General features: G+C 36.7%; 1 protein-coding gene across 3 annotated transcripts in view; it reads left to right on the top strand.

The window, feature by feature from the left end:
* Positions 1-24,637, top strand: part of GABRG2 (gamma-aminobutyric acid type A receptor subunit gamma2) — a 69,115-nt gene that overhangs the window by 5,163 nt on the left and 39,315 nt on the right. For all 3 annotated transcript variants that reach the window (XM_075766334.1, XM_075766333.1, XM_075766335.1), the window contains exons 2-4: positions 20,346-20,494; positions 22,135-22,202; positions 23,195-23,415. In XM_075766334.1, coding sequence (XP_075622449.1) covers positions 20,346-20,494; positions 22,135-22,202; positions 23,195-23,415 — 438 coding nt within the window. The remainder of the gene's footprint in view (positions 1-20,345; positions 20,495-22,134; positions 22,203-23,194; positions 23,416-24,637) is intronic.

The raw sequence follows: 24,637 nt of genomic DNA, 5'->3' as shown, positions 1-24,637 counted from the left end.
GAAATTCTGTAGCAATTGCACAAAAATTTAAAAGGATGAAGACTCTGATAGGAGTGAAAAGATGAAGGGAAAAGCAGCAAATATCTGGTCAAAAGAAACTTATTCCAAGTCTCACTTGCAGTACAATTAAATTCTTGTATACTTAAGTAATGAACACCACTTTCTCCAACAAAGAACTGAATTGTGAATTGAAAGCATGAATTATTAAAGGATTAGATAAAGCAGTAGACACAGGCGAGCAACGACAGATGCACATGCTTATAGTAAGGTTGATTTTTTTTCATATTCTGCCTCTTATGCCTGCTTAGAGTATATCTGTATTGATCAGTACAGTACCTTGTAGAGATACATTCAAGTAAGCTCCAAAGCAGAGGTAGTTTTAAGGTCAATACCTCTGACTGGCCCTGTCCTGCTATGTGGAGATGCACTAGCTCATTTGAAGCTAGCTCTGTACCCTGTAGCCTTTTTCTTGTTATGTTTAGTCACTCTAGCTATAAAAGCTCTATATATCCCTAGATACAAAGATTCTATTAGGGTGATCATTTGATTATTTTTTGTTTTAACATTCAACAGAATAACCAGAGTGTACTGTGGTTCTGCTTCATTGGTACAGGCTGAACTGCTGCTTTACAAACTATTGTACCTGCAGCCCCACTCACAGTCTTATACAGAAAAAGAGGTAGATTATGTGAGAATGGCAGTGAAGAATATAATGCTAGCTGGGGGCTTCCTTAATATGAATTCAGGCTTAGAAAATATATACATTTAAAAAATATTGACATAGGGATCTTAGAACTGAAGGTGGTTTTTTTTAATTTTCATGCTTCATAGCCTATCTAGTGGTGTACTTTTTAAAATGGACATTTATTGCAATATAAATTCCCTTTAACACAGATGGTAAGGTTTGACTGTCCATTTTCGCAGTATGTCTACTAAGAAATTAACACCCTATCCTATATCCAAAGCTGAAAATCTCAGTAGTTTTAGGAATCTCCTCACATGACGGGTCTAGTTTTAGCCTCTCGGTAATCCCCGACCCACTGAAGTCAGTCTGTTGCTGAAGCAAAAGTCAGGATCTTTACAGTACAAATTCTTACAGGTACATGGTAGTTATGTGGTCATAAGTAAGAACTGGGAAATAACCCAAAGTTAAATTATAACTCAGTAAGAATCTTCAAGAAGTGTTTCTTACACTGCATAATGCTTTTACTTTTTGCAGAAAGCTCTCAACCTATATTCTAGCTAGCTGATTTACAACACCTCTAAACACTTTTTTCTTCATTCCTTCTTTTGTATTCCGTATAGAAGATCAGCTTAAACTTTACACTCCACTTCAGCCCACAGACTGTAATGTAAATTGATCTTAAGTGGCACATAGATCTTGTCCTGGCCCTCTGGACATAAAGAATTTCTCCATTCAAGAACGGTGCTAGTTTTCTGTGAATGGAAGTTCTGAACAAGAACCAGGAAGACTTTGTGGCAGTAAAAGACAGACACACACATGTTTGTTTATCTCTTTTTAGAAAGAATATGACAACTGATGATAGAAATAGATGTCCAGGTAGTCACTGCAAGTAACGGTATGCCTCTGGGCTCAAAGGTGGAGGCTGTTTACTTAGAACAAGATACGTTCACTGTATGATGAATAAAAAGACTGCAGAAAGTACCAGGAAAGAACCATAAATTGCAGAAAAAAAAGTCCATCACCACAGTCAAGTAACTATAATTATTATTAGGTAAGGAGCCTACTTCATAGAATGAGACTAAAACCAAACTTGTTGAGTACTAATGAAATTAGGAACAACAGTTGCCCCTAGTGAATATATTCAAAGCACAAAAACCAGGGTGAAGAGCTATTTTAGCTGAAGGAGAGAGGAGAGATGAGCAAGAAACAGCATAAAGTGTCCATTCTAAATGCACTGATTTTTTTAGACTTTAGACTCAATATGATGAGTGACTTCTGATGACTTAAAAACTTAACATTCATTTCATGCTTCCTTTTGATACAGGGTTATGGCCCAAATTGTCATGATGCTAATAAAAAACATACCACAAGAGTCTGAATTCACCTAGTGTGTACACCTATAGAGGCGCATTGTCTTTACAGGCATTTTATTTAGGTGAGCTCCTGGCTCAGAAGAGCTCTGGTACAGTAAGTAGGAGCTTTGCTGTTGTTTGAATTGTGTCCAGTTTTCTATTTGTGATGCCCAGAAGTAACCTGCTTGTTTGATTCTTCCAATTAAGAAGAAACTCAGCTTTGCACAAAGCCAGAAGGTGGAAAAAACAGCATTTAATTTCATCTTTGGAAACAAGAAAATAATATTACTTAGTTTTAAACTTGTCATATGAAGTACTTAGAAATTCACTTATATCACAATGTGCAACCATCTCCTTCAATGTGAGAAATCCACAAAAAGCTATCTCTTTTTTTTTTTTTAATCCATATGAAAAAAGAGTGGGAAGAGGGAGGTAGTGGATACATATTTTCACAAGTCCCAGCACCTGCCAATTGGCTGAGACAAACTGAGGTAAAAGAGGGGTGAAGGTGGTAGGTTGGAGAAAGCTACTGAGAGAACAGTGAGGTTTACATCTAGTGTGATTCTGGGGTATTTGTACAGTTGTGACAGGAAATTAATATGCGAGTCTTGTCAGACTGAATATTGGGTATTCAGTCTGACACACAGTGATATCCTCTTGTTTATGTAACTGGGTAATATTTTTAACAAAACTACTGTCAAAAAAAAGGAGGCTTTAATGCTGCTGAAAACCACCAGTGACTACATAAGCAGAAGAGAAATACAGCGAACACCTTCCCATGTAAATGACTACCTCGGCTGCATAATGTTTTTTTCATGTGATGTCCTAAGCAACATGGAAAAAGTTGACTACAGAAACAGTAGTTGTTTTCACTTACATAAAGGGCACAGAGCAGCCAATGGAATTATCATTGGCTGCCTGAAAACGTATGAAAATGATTTTCTTTCTAATCAGTGAGGGAATGCAGAGCCCAAAGATTTATATAGATTCAAAAGGAAGAAAAATACTTCAAAGTCCATGAAACTCAGTGATAACATTTTGTTACAGGAAATCTCTAGCTGTATGTTTCTGGAAGTGGAGAGGTTTTACCAGGGAAGCATCGTTATATTCTTGTCCTGATCTTTGGCTCTTAGCTTCCGCTATTGGCATCTGCCAGATGCAAAATACATGGCACAATATATAGCTGATGTGACCCAGAGTAATAATTACATTATGATTACTGCAAAGTGATAGCACGTAATAGAACTTCAGTAATTTATACAAGAATCTCAGTACAACAAATGGTTATAATTAAGGAAGAAAATCACTAATATATAAGTCAGATTTTCTTATCTACAGGATCAGTTCTATTTTTTCAGATTTAGTGGAAGGACATTTTCACACATATTCAGTAAAGTACAACACAATGCGTAGGCCTAGCTGTGAAATCTGGCCATTGTATATGAAACTAAATATTACTCTTACAAGACCGGACTTTCATCTGTTCGCAGACAGACAGCACAACATTAAAGAAATAGCATTTTTACAAAACCTAAGCCAACACATGTAGATTATTACCAGAAATAAAACATCAATGTACAGAAAAAAAACCCCAAAACCCACAAAAAACCCTATTCAAAAGAAATGAAGGATAATAACAAGCATTTGGAAGGAATGGAAAAAGAAGAAATCTACTTTTTATACTATCATTAACTCTTTCCAAATGATCCAGGTAATCATGTATGAAATTGTATTTTGCACTGAATATCATCTTGGACTTTGGTGCAAACCTTTGAGATGAAAGGCTAGCTTTTTTCCTGAGCTATTTAGCATCTTAAGCTTTTTGAATGCTCCATGTTCTACAGAAAAATACCTATGGTTTGATACATGGATGAGAAATGCATCTTAAAGAGGATCTCATGCGTACCCAAAATAACCTTCTGACAGAATTCCCTAGAAAACAGTGGGTGATGAATGTTTTCCTTCAACAGTGATTCAATGTTATATTGTGTAACACAAATAGCATGTTCTGGTCATATGAAGCTTTTGTTAATCTGTAGTAATATATCTTCAGATCTAAACAGAAATCTGCCTGCTGTGACAGATTGAGGATTATCTACTGAATTCCACTTTATTTTAATTCCCTTAGATTATTTTTCAAGAGAGAGAAAAAGAGATAGGAGAAAGAATGAGAAAGAGAACAATTTAGAACAATTAATATTAATGAGATAATGCTAGAAAGCCTTACTAAACTAGTCAATGTATTATCCAATATATAATTAAATGATAACGCACTTCTGGGACCTACTGATTTATGCATGTGTTTGATAAAGCTGGAGAAAGTGTCACCAAACCAGGATGAATTATACTCGAAATGGTCAGATAAAGTGATCAGTCATCTCTTGGCCATTTCATGTATACTCTGTGAAAGGGTGTTACAGGATGTACCCTGCTTTTCCTCTCCAAAAACCGATGAAGACACAAAAGACTTCGCACTGTAGATTAACACTCAAAAGGCTTCAATTAGGAGTACAGCAGATATTGATGCAGGCAAGGGAGATCAGTTCATCAAGTAGTCTGCACTCATCTTTCCTCTTCTGCTACCCTGAACAACTCTGGTTTCTACTTTCATAGGCCTAAGAGCCATCCTTCCTAAATTTCAGCATTCAAACTGCCTCTGTGTGCAGAAAAGTAATCACCTGATCAAGTAATCAATAATATAATTCTATATGCAGATCATTAGCTCATGTTTATTTCTGATAATGGCAAATATTTTCAAAACAATTGCAAAACCATTGCCCAAATAAATACCACACCAAAGGCAAACAAGCACCCAAATGTCAGTTATTGAAAAATGCCACCAAATAATTGATGTATAATTAAAATTACAGTCAGCTTGACCTACAGATGAATCGCTGATAACTCTTACAGTTACTTAATACACAGAGTAAGACTTTAGCTATGAGCCCAGAAAGCCTGCACAGTTACTGTGAATAGGAGACAGAACTGAGAGAGATATGGAAGTGAATAATGAAGGCTGGAATTATACAGCATTTTTAACATTAGTGACAAGAAGCCTACTATTACTTCAAATAGCAAACCAGTGCAGAGATTCAGCAAGACGAGTTATTATGATCAAATTAACAAAGATGACAAATGCAGAGCAATATTTTGCATGAAATGAAGGTAGCCTGTGCATATGTTTTGGAAGTTAGAGGCCAGGAAAATGCCACACTCGAATAAGAACACAAACGAGAAAGGTGGTAGTAGCTCTCAGTTATGTAGTAAAAGGAGAGAGAAGCAGAGAAAGCAACTCCCTTACTACAATAAGTAACACTGGTTGGAGGAGTGGTCTTGCTGTAAGATGGCTTGGGAAAGAAGATGAGGCGTGTGATCTATGTAATGATATCTACATTGCCAACAACTGTATTAGTAGCTGAACTTGAAGACTGAAAAGACACCTTTTGGTGCCTGTATAGATAACTGAAATGATGCATTTTGCTCCTGCAGTCTGTGAGGGCTGTGAACCCAAATATGTTTGAGTACTACAGTTTTGTTTTGTAATGTAGTAAAGGAATCACCGTTTTCTTGGAAGGTAAGGTTTTGGAAGAGGGGAAGGTTACCAGCAGTAAAATACTTGGAGGACCTTAGAATACAATCACAAATATTGCTGCTTTTATTGGACCAAAATAATTAACCAGTATCAAAGACTGCATTGTATTGAATAAACATATTGGATGTTTGTAAGCTCTTTGGGGCAAGGACGATCAACATTACATTAATATGGCTTTTTTCATTTTATTTCCCTGGTTTCTAAAGGAAATGCTAAAAAACCTCACTAAGCTGCTTTAAAGACTTAAAGCATGCACTTAAAATGACTTAAAACCTTAATAAAGCTCTAATGCAGCACATGAGATTAAAGTTGCCACAAACCTTTAGGGCCAAATTCTTAACTTGCAGGTCCAGCATACCAAATGAAGCTCTGAACACCATATTTAAGAAGCTATGGCGAGCAACATGAAAATATTCTTCTCTGCCAATAGTTATTGTGATACAGAATCACAACTCTGCCTCCTTGATGTCAAAGGTCGTAAAACTGAGAAACCTTTATTTCCCCCAGGTGAGGACACTGTTTCTTTCCTCTCACAACACGCCACCACTGCCTCTAGAGAGAGTTCATTCCTTAGAAATTAAATTAAGCAATTCCAAATTATTTGGTATTAATATCCAACCACTTTTAACCACTTTTAAACCCACTTAATACACGTTAACCACTTATTATCCAATCACTTTTACTCTGGCTATAGTTCTTAATAAAGATTATTTCTATAATGAGTTCCAGAATTTACTATGCAGTCAACTAGGGATTATATAAGTGAAAACAAACCCTATATAGATTTGATTTTAAAAGGAAATAGGAATAATTTTAGCCTTACAGATTTCAAAAAGTGGATTTTATTTTAAGCTTTGAAATAAAATTAATATTTGGCTAGAAACCAAGAATTTTAGCTCACGTGGTAACTTTGAAAAAGTTCTGAGTATCAGAAGGCTTTTGGAGAGTATTAGAAAATTGTTTGCAGTTTTGATTATACAATTTGTTAAGGAAGAAAAAAAACCCAGGAAACATACTATATCTGTAAAATCAATTCTTCTGTTATGGTTTCCAAAGCACTATCTCTTTAAATCTCTACAGCAGATAAGCAGCAGAGGTGATTAAATTCAATGGAATATATATTCAGATTAATTAACATTTGTTATCTGCAATTGTTACCTGCATATGCAATGTTCTGAGCTCCTCAATAAAATAGTAATTAAAAGATTTAATAAAAAGCCCCAGTCAAATATAATAATAATAAAGTCAATTTATATCCAATCATAAACAGTGCATATTTTAAATACAACTTCTCAGTTTAGTTTATCTGCAAGATAAATTCCAAACAGCATGTGAAGAATGTATTTCTTTGACAGAGGTATCATGTCTGCAATGACACCTTGGGAAACAAGCTGAGGCAGCTAAACCGGGGTTCAATTCTGCAAGGTTTTAAGTGGTCAAGCCTTCATCCAGGAAAGCACTTTCACTTGTGCTAAAATGTTTACCAACATGGTTTTCGGCACCAGAATCAGAATACTGAGCAGCTGGCAGTATGAAAAGTATAATCCTGGAAAATCTGACAGTTATAGGCTAAAAATGCCAACATTGCCTGGAAGTGTATTCCAGTTATATCCTCTTTTGTCAATTATTTCACTGGGAACATCTCCTGGAAAAACTGTAGGGCTTGGAATAGCACTCATTCTTTATTTAACAAATTATGTTGAGGTATGTTTGCCAATTTCCACAAGGATTCAAGACAACAAATTGCATGTAGAGGTTTTGCTTCAGTGGCTTCTGACGGAATTTCCTCTCATCAATACTCTGCCAGTTATTCTGCATAAGTCTGTTGCTTATAAAAAGCTAGTGGAACTGCAGCAAAGGAAACTGAAGATGAATTTATCCGTGTGAGACATATACTATGATTAGTAAAACATCTTTATTCTTCTTTAGCTTATGCTCATCTTCCATTAATTTCAGGGTTTTGCCCTCTTTCCAAGTTTTCAGGTCTCCATCCTCACCTGATTGACCCTTTTCAAATCATGAAAAGGCTCTTCCTGTTTTTAAAAATTTCCTGACTATGTGGTTTGGGTAAGATCCACAAAGAACCAAGAAAATCTCTGAAGCATCATGGTGCTTTCTCTGTAACCATGGAAAATGGGGTCTGCAACCATCTGCATTTTGCCAATTAGCTTATTCTTAGTTGCCATGATGCTTTGTGCGGCTACCCTAAATATCTTCATGGATCTTGGTTCAGTGCTTACAAACAGTATGATCTCCAAAAATGACTCCACATGTAGCTGGTGCTCACATCTCTTAAATGAAGCCCCCGCAGCTGGGAATGGACTAGTTCAAGATGACCTAGTAACGTCAGATGGTAGCAGCTGCCTATCACTGCTTGGTCTGGTGTTGATTCACCTTTAAAACTTATTGCTGTTATGCCATGGTGGATGCTCCATAGAGCTCTGACAAAGGGGCAAGGAAATCTGCTGGGGATCTGGACATTGTGGCCTGAATATATGGACATTTCGGTTTACGAAACAGTCTCTGTAGCACATTTAGTAGATCCTTTGACAGTCACAGTATAGAGCTGCAGTGAAGATGAGGAGGAAAAAAAATAATCCTCTTATATAATCTTTCAAACTGAAGGAAACATTTTCACCTCTGTGTCTTTCTGTACTTTGTATCATTCTCTGTAGTATCTTCTGCGCTCTGTATTATTCTATTGCTAAACATATTTTGAAAGTCTATTTACATGAGTCTACATCTCTTAGACCTTGATGTGGTTCTTCCCCTCCAGGAATTTCAGAAATAAATTGGTAATAGTTGTACCTTACAAACTTGGCTCCCAATGCAGTTTTTCAAAATAATGTTTTTGAAATATGTTTATGGCTGCATCTACTGCTATTTCTGACCCTTGTAGCCAGTTCCACACATTAATCAAACCCACTCTTAGCTTCTGCTTTACTTGGTTATTCTTCTGATTCTTGCCCTCCTTTTGAGTTATGAGGCATCTACCTCTCTCTATCCCTGAACATCATCTACTTATAAAATAAGTTTCTAGTAGCTTTCTCTTTAAAAGTTTCTTTCCTTTTATAAAGATAAACTTCTCTGATCATAATTAGAACAATGAAAATTTGTAAAGTAAAATTCTACTATATTGATGAGAGATAGTAAAAAAAAAAAAGGTATGCCAAAATACTTCTGGAGGCAAAAGAAAAGCCTGGGAGATATATGTTTGTCTGTGTGTGAAACAGAAATTGCTCCTATTTTCCTAGTGTTTTGACTAGCCTTAATAGTCATATTTAAATATAGGGAATGGGAAGGAAGATAGGCTTTGCAGTGATCATTATGCCTAGCCCACTCAAATGTCAAAAATTTCAGAGCTAGGTAGAATTTGCATGTTATGTGCCTTACATTTTACTTATTGGAGACTGATAGAACGGCCAAAAAGAGAGAAATAAGACCCTGAGTGAATCCATTCACCATTTCTTTTCATTAAAATAAAGTTGCAGAGTCATCATATTATTTATTAATTAGCTCCATTAAAACAATTTGCCATTTTTTTAGAAAAAGATGTTGAAGTTCTTGCATAAAAAACTGAATATACTTAATAGTGAGATTTTCTTTCTGTGGAATAAATATCCAAAGTATATGTTTTACATCTTTTTCTGTACCCCGGCATTTCTTTTTGAGAATGAGTTCCAAAACATTTGTCATAGTGGGGCATAAATAGGAAATGAAGATGTAGCAACTTTGCATCAATATTTACCTTGGAAGGACCATCTGTGAATAGCAGCATGTAGCCCTGCAATACCGCATTGCCACTGCTAATGACACGCCGCAATCTTTGCACTGAGCTTGCAAGGCCTCAGGACAGAGGCCTGTCAGGCCTGCTGGGCCTGAACTTTTCTTGACCTGCCCACAGCTTTGTTGTACTTCGTTTAGCTGCCACAGCAATTTCTCTAATTGACCAGGCATCTATGGCTAATTTGTTTGACTTTTTGTATGGTACAACCATAGTTTTATATAGACAATAGTAACAAGCAATGACTCGAGGAAGAATGAGTTATTTACATAGTTATGTAGTGCAGAGAAATACAAGCCTAGCATGACAGCAGAGGCCTCAAGAAGTAGACACGGGATGCAGCATAGGGGAGTACAGGCATGGGGTGACATTGCCAGTGAAGAACCCTGCCTGGGTACATATTACAGCAGAGGTGTAACGATCCTTATCCAGAAGCTAGGATGTTCATATGCCCCACAGAGTTAAGGAGGCCCTGACATGAAGCCACCCCAGTAGTACCAACCTCCAAGGAAAATCCATCAGAATTCCGTAACAAAACCAACATAGGCCATTTCATCAAAATAAGTAAATTCCATAGGGGAAATACAGGCACACTTGTTGACAATTTTCCTACTCAGCTGACATAGAGACATTAGCTTGCCACTTACATTCTTAATATATCACACATCTACCCTGTTATCAGAACTAAATTCCACATCCTCCCCTGCACAGTCTGTTTTATGAGCATAAGTGCAAACAGCGTCTTGCATGATATAAGTTGGTTTATGTGGGAACACATGGGTTACTATTGGTTACCATGCATTAAAAATTAAGTTAAATCAGAAGCATTGTTTAAAAAAACCAACAAAACCCAGTTTAATTTGCACCATTTGCTTACACTCATTTTGTGAATGAATTGGCTTCATGATGAGTTAATTAAAGATATTTGTATCAAGCAACTATTTTCTGTTCATTCAGCTCTTTCTTCAAGACACATTTCTATCTAATAAACATTTCAGTAATGATACTTCCATAGTCTGAAAGAAGCAAGAATTAAGAATATACTCAGAATAAATCTATACTGGGTTTTAAATTTCTTTTTGACTGGCTCCCTAATCATTCAGGGTTTATCAGACCTGCTTGGTTTACCAAAGACATGGGCTATAATGTTGCTGATAAGTGCAATGGAAGTGCGATTCCCAGCAATGCAATGTCATTTCCTCAGGCATAGTCAGTGACTTTTTACTCCTCCATAACAAGATGGTTTACCATCACGCCTAGTCTTCACCAAACACACAAAATAAGTCACGTTTATGTGCCTGTTCACATTATAAAAATGGTTTACACTTACATGCAAAGATGATATAACGTGGCTTATCATGGCAAGTAGAAGGCCATTAGTCCTTTAACTGGGGTAAGCATTCAATATTCCTGACTCCCAGATCAACACTGGGAACACCCCATTATAGTGCTTTGCTGTGTAATGAGACATAGAAAATAAGAATGAAAACATTGCCTGACAAATTTAATTCTAATGAGGATTTATATTCAGTTTAACTTGAATTTTAAAGCTCACATCTATAGGCAAAAAAAAAAGATACTCTAAATCTCAAAAAAAATGCTCAGGAGGGTTACTCAATAAGCAAAACTGCTGACATTTCTAGCACCTCATATATTTGTTTTTAAACACTGACAGATAGTGATGTAAAGATGACTACATCATGAATGATTGATTCCAGAAGTGACTTCCTTCTGGGGGGAATTACCATGCTGACAAAATATAGAAAAAAGTCGTGCAAGTATTCTGAAAAGCCATGAATATGAGTACCTCTTAGGGTATTACAGAACAAGAATCTTTATTCCTTCATTTTTCAAATCTAATTGAGCAATAGGATTGGTTTTTTTGAGCTAATGTTGTTAAAATAGATGGCTGGAGGGCATCCATGTTTTCCTAATCTTACTCACTGAGAACAGAATTAAGCTTTTTACTCTTCTTGTTAATTTATAGTGAGATTTTAGAGCAATCTTTTCTAAAAGCAATGTACCTTATTGGGGAAGAGAAATTACATATAATAGTAACAGATGACAATTGCATACACTAAAACACAGCCAGAAAAAAATGAAGTGATCTCACATTAAAAAAGACCTAGCTGGATCACATTTCAGTAATGGCCATTATATTTAACTTCTTCTTTTGAGCTCTCCCAGCTACAGCAAAAATCTGCAGGAGCTGAGTAATAGCAACAGGCAAAAGTCATGCCCAAAGTGCCTTAGACTTCACATGCAGAGATATATAGAATAGTTTTAAAACAAATGAAAAAAAGAGATAAGAAGGGGTGGGAGGGGAGACAAGTGGAGAGGAGAGAGGTAAACCAAAAAATAAACCTTCTGAGGTTCACATAATGCCAAGGTTACACCTTTTACAATTAGATATAATTTCAAATAAAGTGGATCAACTCAAGCTAACCATAATATGCAGAAGAATATCTGAATCCATTTCTCCTTTTTCTCTTTTTTTTAATCTAATGCTTTCTTTTGCTTGCCACTAAAATGAGTAGCCATATCCACAGTAGAGATACGTGAGTAAACAAAATGTAAGAAAACATATTCATACAGAATTCCAGCTCAAAAAAAATTGAAATAATCATCTTAAGTTATGGAGGCTTATCTGAATCATCTGATCACATCTTAGACTCCCCCAGAGTTCTCGTAAGTATAAATGCTGCATTTCAAGCTCAGGCTGTTCAAAATGAATGATGTGTGCTTGTTTCTATAATTACCTCTCTTGTTCCTTACCGGCTATACAAGTTTGTTTCATCCCTCTACATTTTGCTATCCTCCCTGGGAGTAGCATGTATTTCCTCTTCCTGCCCACAAGTTTTATATTGTAGTGTAATTCAGTTTTGGTCAATTACATCAGTCTGTTCTGATAGATCCGAAGAAGGAAATCTTTTATCAACTTATTTAACCAATGTGCCTCAGCTTTCTGCTGGAGAAACTGATTCTAGATTTGGTGCTACGATTCAGCTTTTGGTTCTTTGCCAGGACTGCTAGCATTGGTCCCTGTTTCTGGTAATTTTAGTGACAACTGGCCATGAGCCCATTTTGTTGGTACTAGAAATATTTTAAAAGGGACAGTAATCCTCATGCTCACTTACAACTTGAATCCAATAAGTTGTGCAATGCAAAACCTGCACTGCAATTTTTCAGTACAGTGAACTAGAAAATACAGTAAATACTACAAACCTAAAGTTTTATTGGTAGCTTTTTTAAAAAGTGTTTTCACAAACTTACAGGAAGGAAACAAAACTTAAACCAAGTTAAATGTTTCATTTTCAACCTTTCTGTTTAAACACTTGCTGTAACCACATTCAGCTGCATCTGCAAATATGGAAAATAGATGCTTTAACTGTAACTACATAGGGCTAAAATTTGTGATGTTGTAAGGTACAGTAGCTAATGTGAGTGCACGCCTTGGGGAAGAAGTAGAACGACTGCAAGATAAACCAGTCTGCTATGACTGACAGTTTTATAGCAACCAATACAAAAACATCATTGCCATGTAATATTTTAGAATTCTGTGAAGACGTTTAAGAATTGGACTGCTTTACTCAAAATGGCTGACAAGTAAGGGTGAGGATAATGTGCGTTACTGAATGACTACAAGAAGGCTTGTTAAATCCACAGCATACTTAGGTGCTCTGTTGCCAGGTATCATCGCATTCAGTGGAAAACAGTGTAAATGTTCACAGGAATCTGGCCAGCCTTTAAATCTCAGTGTAGACATGGTTTTCAGAAATGACTGATTGCTGGAAATCTAGGGACTTCACGTACTGTAAAGATGACTGAAGTGTCATCTTTGGGGAGTACTCATCTGTGGTACTCTAGTAATTTCTGAGTCTTCAATGCCCATTTTAAGACTTACGTGGTCAGTCACTACTTAATCATAGTGTTCCAGCTGTAACAATTTATTTATGAGAACTGTAGTATGATTTTAATAATTTTTTTCTTGTCAACATCAGTACCTCTGTGGCTTAGGAATGACAAAAATCTCAGCTTTGTTTTGTTTTTAAGCAGTGATCATTTCATGACAAGTTTTTAAATACTTTACACACTTTGAACAGTTCATAGAATGATAGCTGAAGCAGTAGCAGTTGTCCAGGAAATATACTATCTTCTACAGGTGACCTACTTAAAATCCAACCTATCCCAATCATTAAGTAGAGGTAAAAACTACTTTCTTTCTCCTTGTGAACTTTCTCAGCCTCCTTCACTACATGACTACATCAAGAAGCCAAAATATAGCTAATACTCCCTAGTGGCCAAGTCTGAAACAAGCCCTTCTGGAAATACTGTGAATGTAGTATTTCAGGCTATTTTGGAGCAAAGCTCCATCCAGGTACCAGAACTGCAGTCTCACCAGCACCAGAGCTCTAGATGGAGGGAGCAGGACAAGACGACACTTTCTCTGTGATTTCTTAGCCCAAATCTCTCAACACAGTCTCCGATTCCTTTTATGGAACTTCGGATGACCTACTGGATCTCCTCTTTTCCTCTCTAAGCAAAGGATTATTCTGAGTTTCCACCTCTGATGTGGGAATGGACTTGGGATGAGATTAATTTTCACATTGCATGATTTGCAATCCTGAGAAAAGTGAAGGTTGGGTATTGTGATGAACATTTAGTAGTAAAAGAGAAAATGGGTACCATTTTCAGGGTAAAGATAGGAGCATGGTCCTGGGCACAGCCTTAGAATTTGAACAATGTAAATAGACAGGATAGAAACATGAACAGGGAGAGACAATTCAGCATACAACTTTGCGAAAACATTTTCTATTTTTCTATTTTTTTCTATTTCAATTGAACATGAGTCAACAGTGTGCCCAGGCTGACAGGAAGGCCAACCGTATCCTGGGGTGCATCAAGCATGGCATTGCTATCTGGTCTAGGGAAGAGATTGTCCCACTCGACACTGCGCTGGTGAGGCCTCACCTCAAGTACTGCGTGCAGTTTTGGGCACCACAGTACAAAAAGGACACAAAACTATTGGAGAGTGTCCAAAGGAGGGCAACAAAGACGGTGAAGGGTCTAGAGGGGAAGATGTATGAGGAGAGGCTGAAGTCCCTTGGTTTGGTCAGCCTAGAGAAGAAGAGCCTGAGAGGAGACCTCATCGCGGCCTACAGCTTCCTCATGGAGCGGGGGGAGCGAGGGGGCAGGTGCTGACCTCCTCCCTCTGGTGACCAGGGATAGAACCTGAGGGAACAGCATGAAGCTGTGACGGGGGAGGTTTAGGTTGGGTATCAGGAAAAAGCTCTTCACCGAGAGGGTGGTTGGGCACTGGAACAGGCTCCCCAGGGAAGTGGTCACAGCACCGAGCTTGACTGAGTTCAAGAAGCGTCTGGATAATACTCTCAGTCATATGGTCTGATTCGGCTGGTCCTGTGTGGAGCCAGGACTTGGACTCAATGATCCCTTCCAACTCAGGATATTCTATGATTCTATGAGATAGCGTTACTTAAAATATCATTGGCAGTCAACAAGAGAGAATATAGATACAGTTAGATTTCCACAGACACTGATCTCCTGCAAATACTCTGTTCTCTACATACTCATATGTCACATCTGCATAAGGCATCTCTGTATCCCCAGTGGGAAGCAGGAATATGTCCTTACCTCACAGTGACCATATTATCATCATGAATAACGTATGCCCTATAGATTAGGGTAATTTTTTATGCATATTGGAGAATGAATTTAGCTTGACTGTTCATTAAGTTAAACAGTGTTGTTAGGTAAAATGGCAAGCCTTGTTTCAGTCCTTCCCTGAGAGGTAGAAAACACTGGTGCTTTAAGTGGAAGACTCACTGTATGCGTGAGTAGTTTATTAAACCTTTGCTGTAGGCTCTGTAGCTTCTATAGCCTACTTGGTATAGAAGATGAAATTGGTCAGATTTTTTTGACAAATAAACTTAAGTTTTTAATTGGAGTTAAACTAATTAGTTGTTGGCTATTCAGTACTGCTACAGGTCTTTTTCTTTAGGCACTTCGTGGTTACTCTGATTCTGCTTGTAAACAGCAATGCAATAGCAGGCAGATTCCAGCAGGGATAATTGACTCTTGTGTGAAGATTCTTAATAGAACACTTGCAAATAGTTAAAATTCATTTTCTATATTTAGAAAAGTTAAAGGACAGAGCCACAGCAGGTACAAATTGGCATATCTTGTTTAAAGTCACTGGAATTATAGAGATTTTGACCAGCTAAATATATGACCTCACCCCTGAATGTTGAAAGACTGAGCAGTCATGGTTGGTTTTTGCATCAGAGAAGCATATCATCTCCCTTCTACTACTTGTAACAAGTTGTGAAAATCATGTTCCTTCCTGTAGATCAGGAAATATTTACCTTATTTCAAAGGGATATCCTTTGTGAGTTATTGCTCATAAATGAAAGATGTGCCCAATCTATCCCTCAGTTTTGCCTGAATAATTATTGCTGCTGTCTGTGATTTTAAATAATGTATAGTATATCTTTACCAACATATCGTAGTGTCTTTCCAAGAAATGCTACATATGATTTTTCTGGAAGTTACATTACAGTGTCTCTGATACAGAGATGTCATGGAACAGCAGAGATCATCAAAAGTTATGATGCTGACTTTGTGTTAGCAATTAATTAAAACACAGTATTTTTTAAATAGCTAATCCACCCTTTATTTTGAATTTTGAACTAAAGAATTTAAGCCAAAGGACAGCTAAATACCATTAATATAATTATTTGTTAAATTTTACTAAAGTGATTATTTTTATGTCATTATCAATCTTACTTTCATGGAAATATAAAGAAAACAGAGAAGAAATCATACTGAATCTATTAAAAAAAGGAATGGATCCCCAAACTGTAATGTGTACTTCCATGGTTTTGGACTGCTAAGAGAATAGTGTGCCAGCACATTGATGAAACCTTTGACTTACGGACTTTGCTGTGTCTTCTGGACAAGGATCAGAAAAGAAGATGGAAAAAAAAATATTTTCCTAATGTATCAGTGATTTCTCAGCAGAGATATCCTCCGGGACTGATCAGACTAATCTTCCACTATTTTAACTTATTTCCAGTACAGAAATAATGCCTTCAGTGCTAAGGGGTCTGTAAAAGAGGCTACAGTGATGAATTATCCATTGGTTGGTAACCCAGTTCTACCTGCAGTAGGCACTACTGCCCACAGAGGTTACACTTGCTCCACAAATGATTAAATGTTTCTCAGACAGTATTGCAAAAAACTTATGATGTGCACTAGCAAAGATCTAGAGAATTCAGTCCTGAACATTTAGTTGGTGTAATCTCAGTTTGTGCTAAAGTTACACCTCACCAATGAGCACTCGAAAGAGCTATATAAATGTTATAAATCAAGTAACAACTTATGTAATGCAGAATTAGGATTAGTACATGTATTTTACAGTGAGGAAGATAAGAAACATGAATTAAAATTCTTTTTAGCCCCTGCCATGGTAAAAACCTCATTGGCTGAATGAGATTTGTTTGCAGTCGTAGAGCAAGCTACCAATTCATAGATCTTTGCACATTTTATCAAAAAAAAATTAAAAATATGACTCAATCTTGTGCTGTCACCCCCCCCAAATATTCCTGTAGTCCAAATTAATGCACTTTCCGATCTAAATTAATAAATGCTTATTAGCATGTAGTGATTTCTGCCCTCTATCTGCTTTGTGCAGATGTATTTCAATTAATTTGTCACAGAGAAAGAGCCCCCCGAATGTTAGGCACATTCATGATTACATATAAAAGTATATATATAATAAATATATATGTAAATAATTACAATCACAGCTACCTCACACAGTTTGCTTAGCTGGCAAACTGAGCAGGAATTGGACCAAATGACCTCCAAAAATGCCTTCCACCTTTAATTACTCTACAACTTGAAGTTTCAAATTTGGGTTTTGACCCTCTTAAGCCATCTCTTTTCCAAATAGGGAAACTGGATTTATGTAAAGCAGTCTTGCACACATCTTGCAATGGCATTAATGTCAGAAGTAGGAATATCTCAGGCGGTGAGATTTTGTACTCAGTGTCTGAAACATTAACTTTCAAAAAATTATACTGTAATCTGCAAATAGGTAAACATGTTTCTTTGCATACCTGTATTGCTAGATTTGAAAACTTCTAGCAGTCATAAAAATAAAAACAGATTTCAATATGCATTTGGGAATAATCTGGACTTTATCGAATTTGTTCTGGACAATGAAAGCACTTGCAAAATTTAAGCCATATTATCAGATAGACTGATCTGAAAGTCTCAAGGAGATGAAAAGGGCTTTGTCATTATGACTTTCATTATTATTAATGGCATGGCACAGCTAAAGCCCTGCTCATCTGGCTAGAGATGCACCTCTGATTGTTCTGACTGCAGTCTTACACAGACATTTAGACAACTGGATACCCGTGCTCACTTATGATTCTCTTGGAATTCAGATAAAAGCTGGAATTCAGTGGCCTTTTTCCCTAGTTACGTTGGCTGTTCTCCTCCTCTCTCTCACACTAATTTCATAAAGCATTTGCTGTTTTTTGAGATTTGGAATGCCAAAATGGCTTGAAATGGCAGATGAGCAAACAAATAGTTATTTCTTTCCTACAAATAATTACCAAGAGGAAATGGAAGTTTTACTGACTGTGGGCTGCTGTTCAATACAGTTGTATATACTTGAGACAAGTCCTAGACAAACATACTTTTTTGTCTTCTGATCTTGCACTGGCCGGTACACCAGACTCTGCTACCTAGCTGTTTGATTTTTGAAGCTTTCTCATCACATTGGTATTCATGAACGCATTGTCTTTGTGAAAGAATATATTTGATTTACTTTTTCTTTTCCATTCAGAAAAACTGTTCTTTTTGGAGAATGGATGTTTAATTGCTTAAAAAAAAAAAAAAAAAAGTATGGCTTTTTATACATAAAGTTATGTTTTTTCGTTTCACTGAAAATATATAATCTAGTGCCTTCTGTTTGCAAAGACTTTATTTAGAAGGCTTTTCTCTCCTCCAGGAGGGAGAACCTTGCTTCAGTTATGTTCCTTTGAATTACAATTAGATCTTTGAACTCCAGACAGCTGAATAAACAAATTTCCCCCACCAATTTAATTATCCTGGCCTGTTTGTCAGTACCAGCAGAATACTATGTAGCACATTGCCAATTAAAACTCCGCATTTGATTGCCAGTAAAACACTACAGGTTCAGGCCTGTGTAGTCAGGAGGAGGAGGTTGGGCTGCCTATTCTTGATCTGGGAAGCTGAAGCTCCCAGATGCATATTGCTGGTGCAGGGTGGGTTAGGTGATGCCTGGAGGTGGCAGCCAGTGACACTCAGTACATGTAATAAAGGTGTAGATTAACCTAACTGCACTAGCAGCTCCCAAGCTCAATTCAGTGCAATGCAAGACTGGTGCTCTCGTGCATACTATGCATTCCTAGTTGCTACAGTCCTATGCACAGTCTAAGGCTGCTTCAAATTTCACTCTACCTTCAGCACCTCCTGGGAAGCAGGGTCTCATACAGAGAGGCATAGATGTGCTGGGGCTCTTTTCTATTAGGCTGTGCCCATGGGGAACAAAGAAGCTAAAGCCTCTTTTGTAGTTAAGTTGTATTTGTGCAGTTGGCTTACAGCTCCCAAACGCCCAACATGGGAAAGCCTTCAGGCCATCAACTCTGGGTAGGTATAAGCAGGATGCAGCAGGATAGCACTGTAGGGGAGGAGTGGGCAAGACAGCTGAGTGAAGATCTGTGTTAACAGAATGGCGCGCTCAGACTCCGGGACTAGTCATCCCTTCACTATTGCACCTGTGACCATGGTCAGCTGTGTCTGCTTTCAATCTTGTGTGCCAAGCATGAGTTTCAGCTCCCATGAGAATTTACTTCTCTGTGCTCTTTCCCACAGATTCTAGCTGAAACAGGAAAATAATTAAATTTTCTGCTTTTGGCCCATTCTTATCCAAACCCCACCCACTGGCTTAAGACGTTTGTAGTATCATTAAGATCTTTCATATCCAGCAGTGTTCTAACTTTGTCACAGAAGCACGTTAGGAAAGAAGGGCACTGGCATATTATGCAAAAAGCTTACAGTTGCCTAGCACCATTAAGCTGATTACCACTGACATTCTGAAATTAAAATATCTGATGATGTCATATTCTAAAGTAGTTTCTATGTTATCTAGAACTGGAGGCACAGATTTTAAGAAAACAAAACATCCATTAAAGCTAGTCTACACATTTCTGATTCCTAACTTGCCCTTTTTACTGTGCTAAGCAGGTTGAATTATATTAGATCTGCTGTCATATTGCTCAGTAGCAGAAAACAAAACCAAAAACAGTAGACAGATTTTTTTATCCTCTCTGGGTTCTGGTTAGCAAAAATGAAAATGAAAACCATTTGCGAAAATTTGTGCTGAACTTCCAAATGCACAATAAGCTCAAGTTCATCGGAGTGGAGAAAAGCTGTGTGACAGTTTGAATGAACCTAATTGTTGGTCTTGTCAGTAATGTGTTGCATCAAATCATTCTCTCAGAGAGAAGTAATGCAACAACACTGAGTGATATTTTGGTGGAGAGTTGCATAAGCTGAGTGACAATTAGATTTGTTTCATAACAGGTCCCACCTGAGTCAGTGAGAGAAAAAATAGGCATGCCAAAGGTGATAAGCACTGATGTTCCTTCGAAGACAGAATATGATCTCAACTGTACTAAAAGAAAATGTTGCTAAAGTGAACTGTAACCTCAACTGTTATGTGACATCTTTACTATGAGTCTCCTTTTATAAAGCAGGCACTTATTCAATGTTTTGTACACTACTATTAAAACCCAATTTATGTGTATATTGTCTCTGAAAAGGTTGCCTACAAATTCATATTTTTCAAGTCTTTCTTCATTTTTATTTCTTTAACAGTTCCACCCAAAAGGGAGATGATGATTATGAAGATTACACTTCAAATAAGACTTGGGTTTTGACTCCCAAAGTCCATGAGAGTGATGTCACTCTTATTTTAAATGGCTTGCTGGAAGGGTATGACAACAAGTTGAGACCTGACATAGGAGGTATGTTAGTTTTCTTTTTAAACCACTTTTGATTGAGCAGTGAAGAGAAAGAATTTTCATACCATGTTATGCTACACAGGAAGCAGAATCCATTCAAAATAGTTATGAAACAAAATATAATGTAGTAAAACATCAGTGGCACAAAAAGTAGTTATAATTTTGGAAGCTGACATAAATTAAGATTGCTAAATCTACCCTGAGACATCTAAGATGACTGTTGTGATTTGTTGAATCAGGCTGCTTGTAATGATGCACCTGCATAGAAAGTTGGAATTTAACGTTTGGAGAATGAAAAAGCAAGTTTTTATCTTCTTTGCCTAAGTGAGATTGTTAGACAATCACAAATAATATATTGGAAAGGAAGGCCAAAATAAAGGTAATGCAGCCTGATTTTTGCATGTTGCAATGGACACAGACAGAGCCTCAGAGAGCAGCAGGTCTGCATTGACTGATGCAGCACAAGCCTTCACTTGCACGGCAGGGCAAGAAATGATTGCAGAATGGGGCACAGCAGAAGAGGTTCACAAAAGATAAGTGCAGTCAAGTAAGGCTAACCTCCCTAGATTTCCCCCACAGCCAATACAAATATATAGACCCAACATAGGACTCATAATGGAAGTCTTAAAAGTTGACTGAATCACCTTTTGCAGGAATCTTCCTCTCCACTGATTACTGAGGGAGCTCGCAGAGGTAAATCTCCCTGAGCTGCTGCAAGTCAGTTTGAGAAGGCCCCATGTGTGCACAGAACAGGCAGACAATACCTCTGTAGAAGAGGATACAGCAGTAATAAGATTATAGAAAAACGCAAAGAGAATTCATGGATGAGGCAGGTAGAGGAAAGCAGCAAGCAGCAAAATTTATGAAGGAAGCTGATTCTAACAAGTTTATAGAGGCTTATAAACTAAGGAATTTTTCACAGTGAGGGATAATATGAGTATTTAACTTTCAATGTACATATATAGTGTAAATTAGCAGAGGAATTTGTCTTTCTCCCAATCCAAGACTTTAGAGAACAGAAAGCATTCATAAAAGCATCTAGAAAAAAACAATCATGTTTTAGTCAAGGTGTGTAAGAATAATAAAGCTGCAATAGAGTAATTTCAAAATAAATTAATCTAACAATTGTTTTTCATTCGTGCTTCCTTGAGTATTATTTTTGCTTTGGGCTCATGAAACTGTTACTTACCTACAGACATCTCTGCAGGCAACAGCAGTCATGTTGTATTTGGCATTATAATGTAAAACAGGTGATGCAAGACATCATAAGAAGAATAAGTTTGCTTTCATTGATAGTGTTTTGTCAGATGTGTTGCTGTGACCTGACACAAAATATACATACTCTCAGTCAGATATGACTCATTCTAAGGTAACGACACTGTGTTTAGTATTTGTTCTTACAGCGTAAGTGAATTTGTTATGATAGAATAAACCATATAAGAATTTGTCTTAAAGTGTCTCCAACTAATTTCAAACTGGAGACATCGCTGCAAATTTCTAGTTAATGTATAGACACATTTAAATGTGATGCAACCGTAGCCATACAAGAGAGGTATTGTAATAATCTTTTGCTTGTGTTTGACTTTCATGTAGTTGATTTTGACCTTCACTCATGTTACTGATTCTTTTTGTTTCTCTTACAGTTAAACCGACAGTAATTCACACTGACATGTATGTAAATAGCATTGGGCCTGTGAATGCTATCAACATGGTAGGTAAATGATTTCCAAATTTCCTACAATGTTCTCTTTGTTAAAAATCCTCCATCATTTTTGACATTATAAAGCTTCCATTAGTTTTAATGTTGTGCTATACCTATATTATTTTTAAAATCTCATTATTATTTCTATGGATGTGAGGACTATTTGAGCTATGAATCTCTACAAGACCGGAAAATGGAGCTCTGTGCTGAAAAAAATGTAATAATAGTAGTTTTAACATAACCTTACACTCTTATGTGCTCTACTTTCAAGTGCTTTGTGACAGTTTAACTCCTGAAAAACTGAGCTTCCAGACTGCTACAAAATAAGGAAAACCAATCACCAGTGATATTACCACACTTGCCAATGAGAGATAAAAAGAAAAAAGCCTAGATACTATCTCCTCTCCTCTTCCCAAAGTTCCCAGAGAAAAAAATTTTATTTTATCTTTTGTCCAGGTGAGGGAAAGTGGTCTAGCCTTAGCACAACGTCTACTTCATTCTTTTAGTTGTCACGTGTAAAAGGCAATCTCAGATTGCTCTTGTCCATTCTATAATTCCCTTTGCAGCTTCTGGCTGCCCAGTAGTGCCAGGGAAAGTGAGACTTCGTCACTTCTGGTATTAACTGGGGGGCACAGGCAATTAAGGCAGCCAAGTCAGCTCAAATTTTTCCCATCCTAGATCCAAGGGAATAAGTAATTGTTCTCTGACCTTGTCAGGTGTGGGTTGAGGTGTGGGGACAGAGAATTAGAAAGGTGCATATATCACTCAATTGCATCTTAGTTTCACTTGTCAGTAGGAAAATAACAGAATAATTTTTTTTTTAAACAATAATCTTTGGTAAACTATGCCCTCAAAAATGAACAAAAAAATTGTTTTTATCAGTTCTAGTATCATCTTCTGTAGTTCACATTTTTTTCATATGAAGTTAAGAAAAACATATCAGGAGTTATGTGAAATGCTGAGTACTATGTTTTCATCAGTATTTCTGGTTAACACAACAGGAATATACAATTGATATATTTTTCGCCCAAACGTGGTATGACAGACGTCTGAAGTTCAACAGCACTATAAAAGTGCTCAGATTAAACAGCAACATGGTTGGGAAGATCTGGATACCAGATACATTTTTCCGAAATTCCAAGAAAGCTGATGCTCATTGGATAACAACTCCTAATAGGATGCTCAGGATCTGGAATGACGGCAGAGTGTTGTACACGTTGAGGTATTTATACCTGATTTTAATTTCAGTTTCTCTAGGGAAAGCCAAAGAGAAAGATCCTGTGAATTCAGGTCATTTGACATTAACCTGAAGGAGAAAACACTCTTTTTTCCTATTTACTTATGCATACAACCCTGAAAAAGGCAAATATTTAGAAAATATTACTTGCATGCAATTATTTTATATTGGCACAGTAAAGAGTTATATTTCTTCCTACAGATTGTACTATCTTGCTCCACAATAGTCCCATTCCTATACTAAAATGAATATAAGCATTGTTATAGTAATTCATCTTAATTTTCAGGTATGGTTTATTATTTGCCACTAGCTTGGTCCATATTGCCTTTTACCTTTTTATTGGGTGAAACTGATGAATTTGAAATATCCTTGAATTAAGGTATAAAAGGAGGTATTATATACACCAAAGGCCTCTTATTATGAATTGATTACAATTTAGCTAGATGAAGCAAGCTAAATAAAGATTAATATTTCAGCGTTGGTCATTTAAGATTTAATCCAAAACCTACAGATATGCCCTGTTCCACCAAAATTTTCATAACTCTGAACTTGATATGCTCATCTCCAGATTTCTCAGTCATATGTATAACGTTTCTTTTGAGACAGATTACCTTTAAAAACTATCTTTTGAATAAATGTTATGCATGTCTACATTCAAGTGTAACACATGCAATGTGTAACAGCTCATACATCATATTCCCAATGACCATAAGATACTTCCTAAATGCGAAGATCCTAAGGGCATTTTTTTTTACTTTTTCTTACATGTGATATGATATTTGGTTCTATGTAAAATGTAGATAAAGCCAACATTTGTTCAAGGGAATTTATAATTTAAAATGAGACTACAGAATCAAAGATGTTAGACATAAGACCATCTGAGGTTTAGACTGCATTTTTTTCAAAGTGTTTTTTCTGGTTTTGTTTTATTGGGTGCCAAAAATTAAGTTTTGAGGAAAAGTACTTTCGTTATTGTTAACGAATAGAACTGAAGCTTTAGTTAGGACAACCTTTTAATGTTGCAACGGTCTGAATTACAAAAAGGAGTTTTATTTCATAGTTATTTTACATTCATTACACATTGCATCGTGAGAACAGAAAAGAGAATGATTGGAATTGAAATCCAGTGCAAATCAAAGTCTGATAAAGAAGATCCTATATCCACCTTTGAAATGGTAAATTTGGTCTTAGCTACACTACTGCCTCT

The sequence above is a fragment of the Balearica regulorum genome, chromosome 14 (assembly GCF_011004875.1).
Source record: "Balearica regulorum gibbericeps isolate bBalReg1 chromosome 14, bBalReg1.pri, whole genome shotgun sequence".
In the NCBI taxonomy this organism is placed as follows: domain Eukaryota; kingdom Metazoa; phylum Chordata; class Aves; order Gruiformes; family Gruidae; genus Balearica; species Balearica regulorum.
This window is presented reverse-complemented; position numbering and strand designations above follow the sequence as displayed.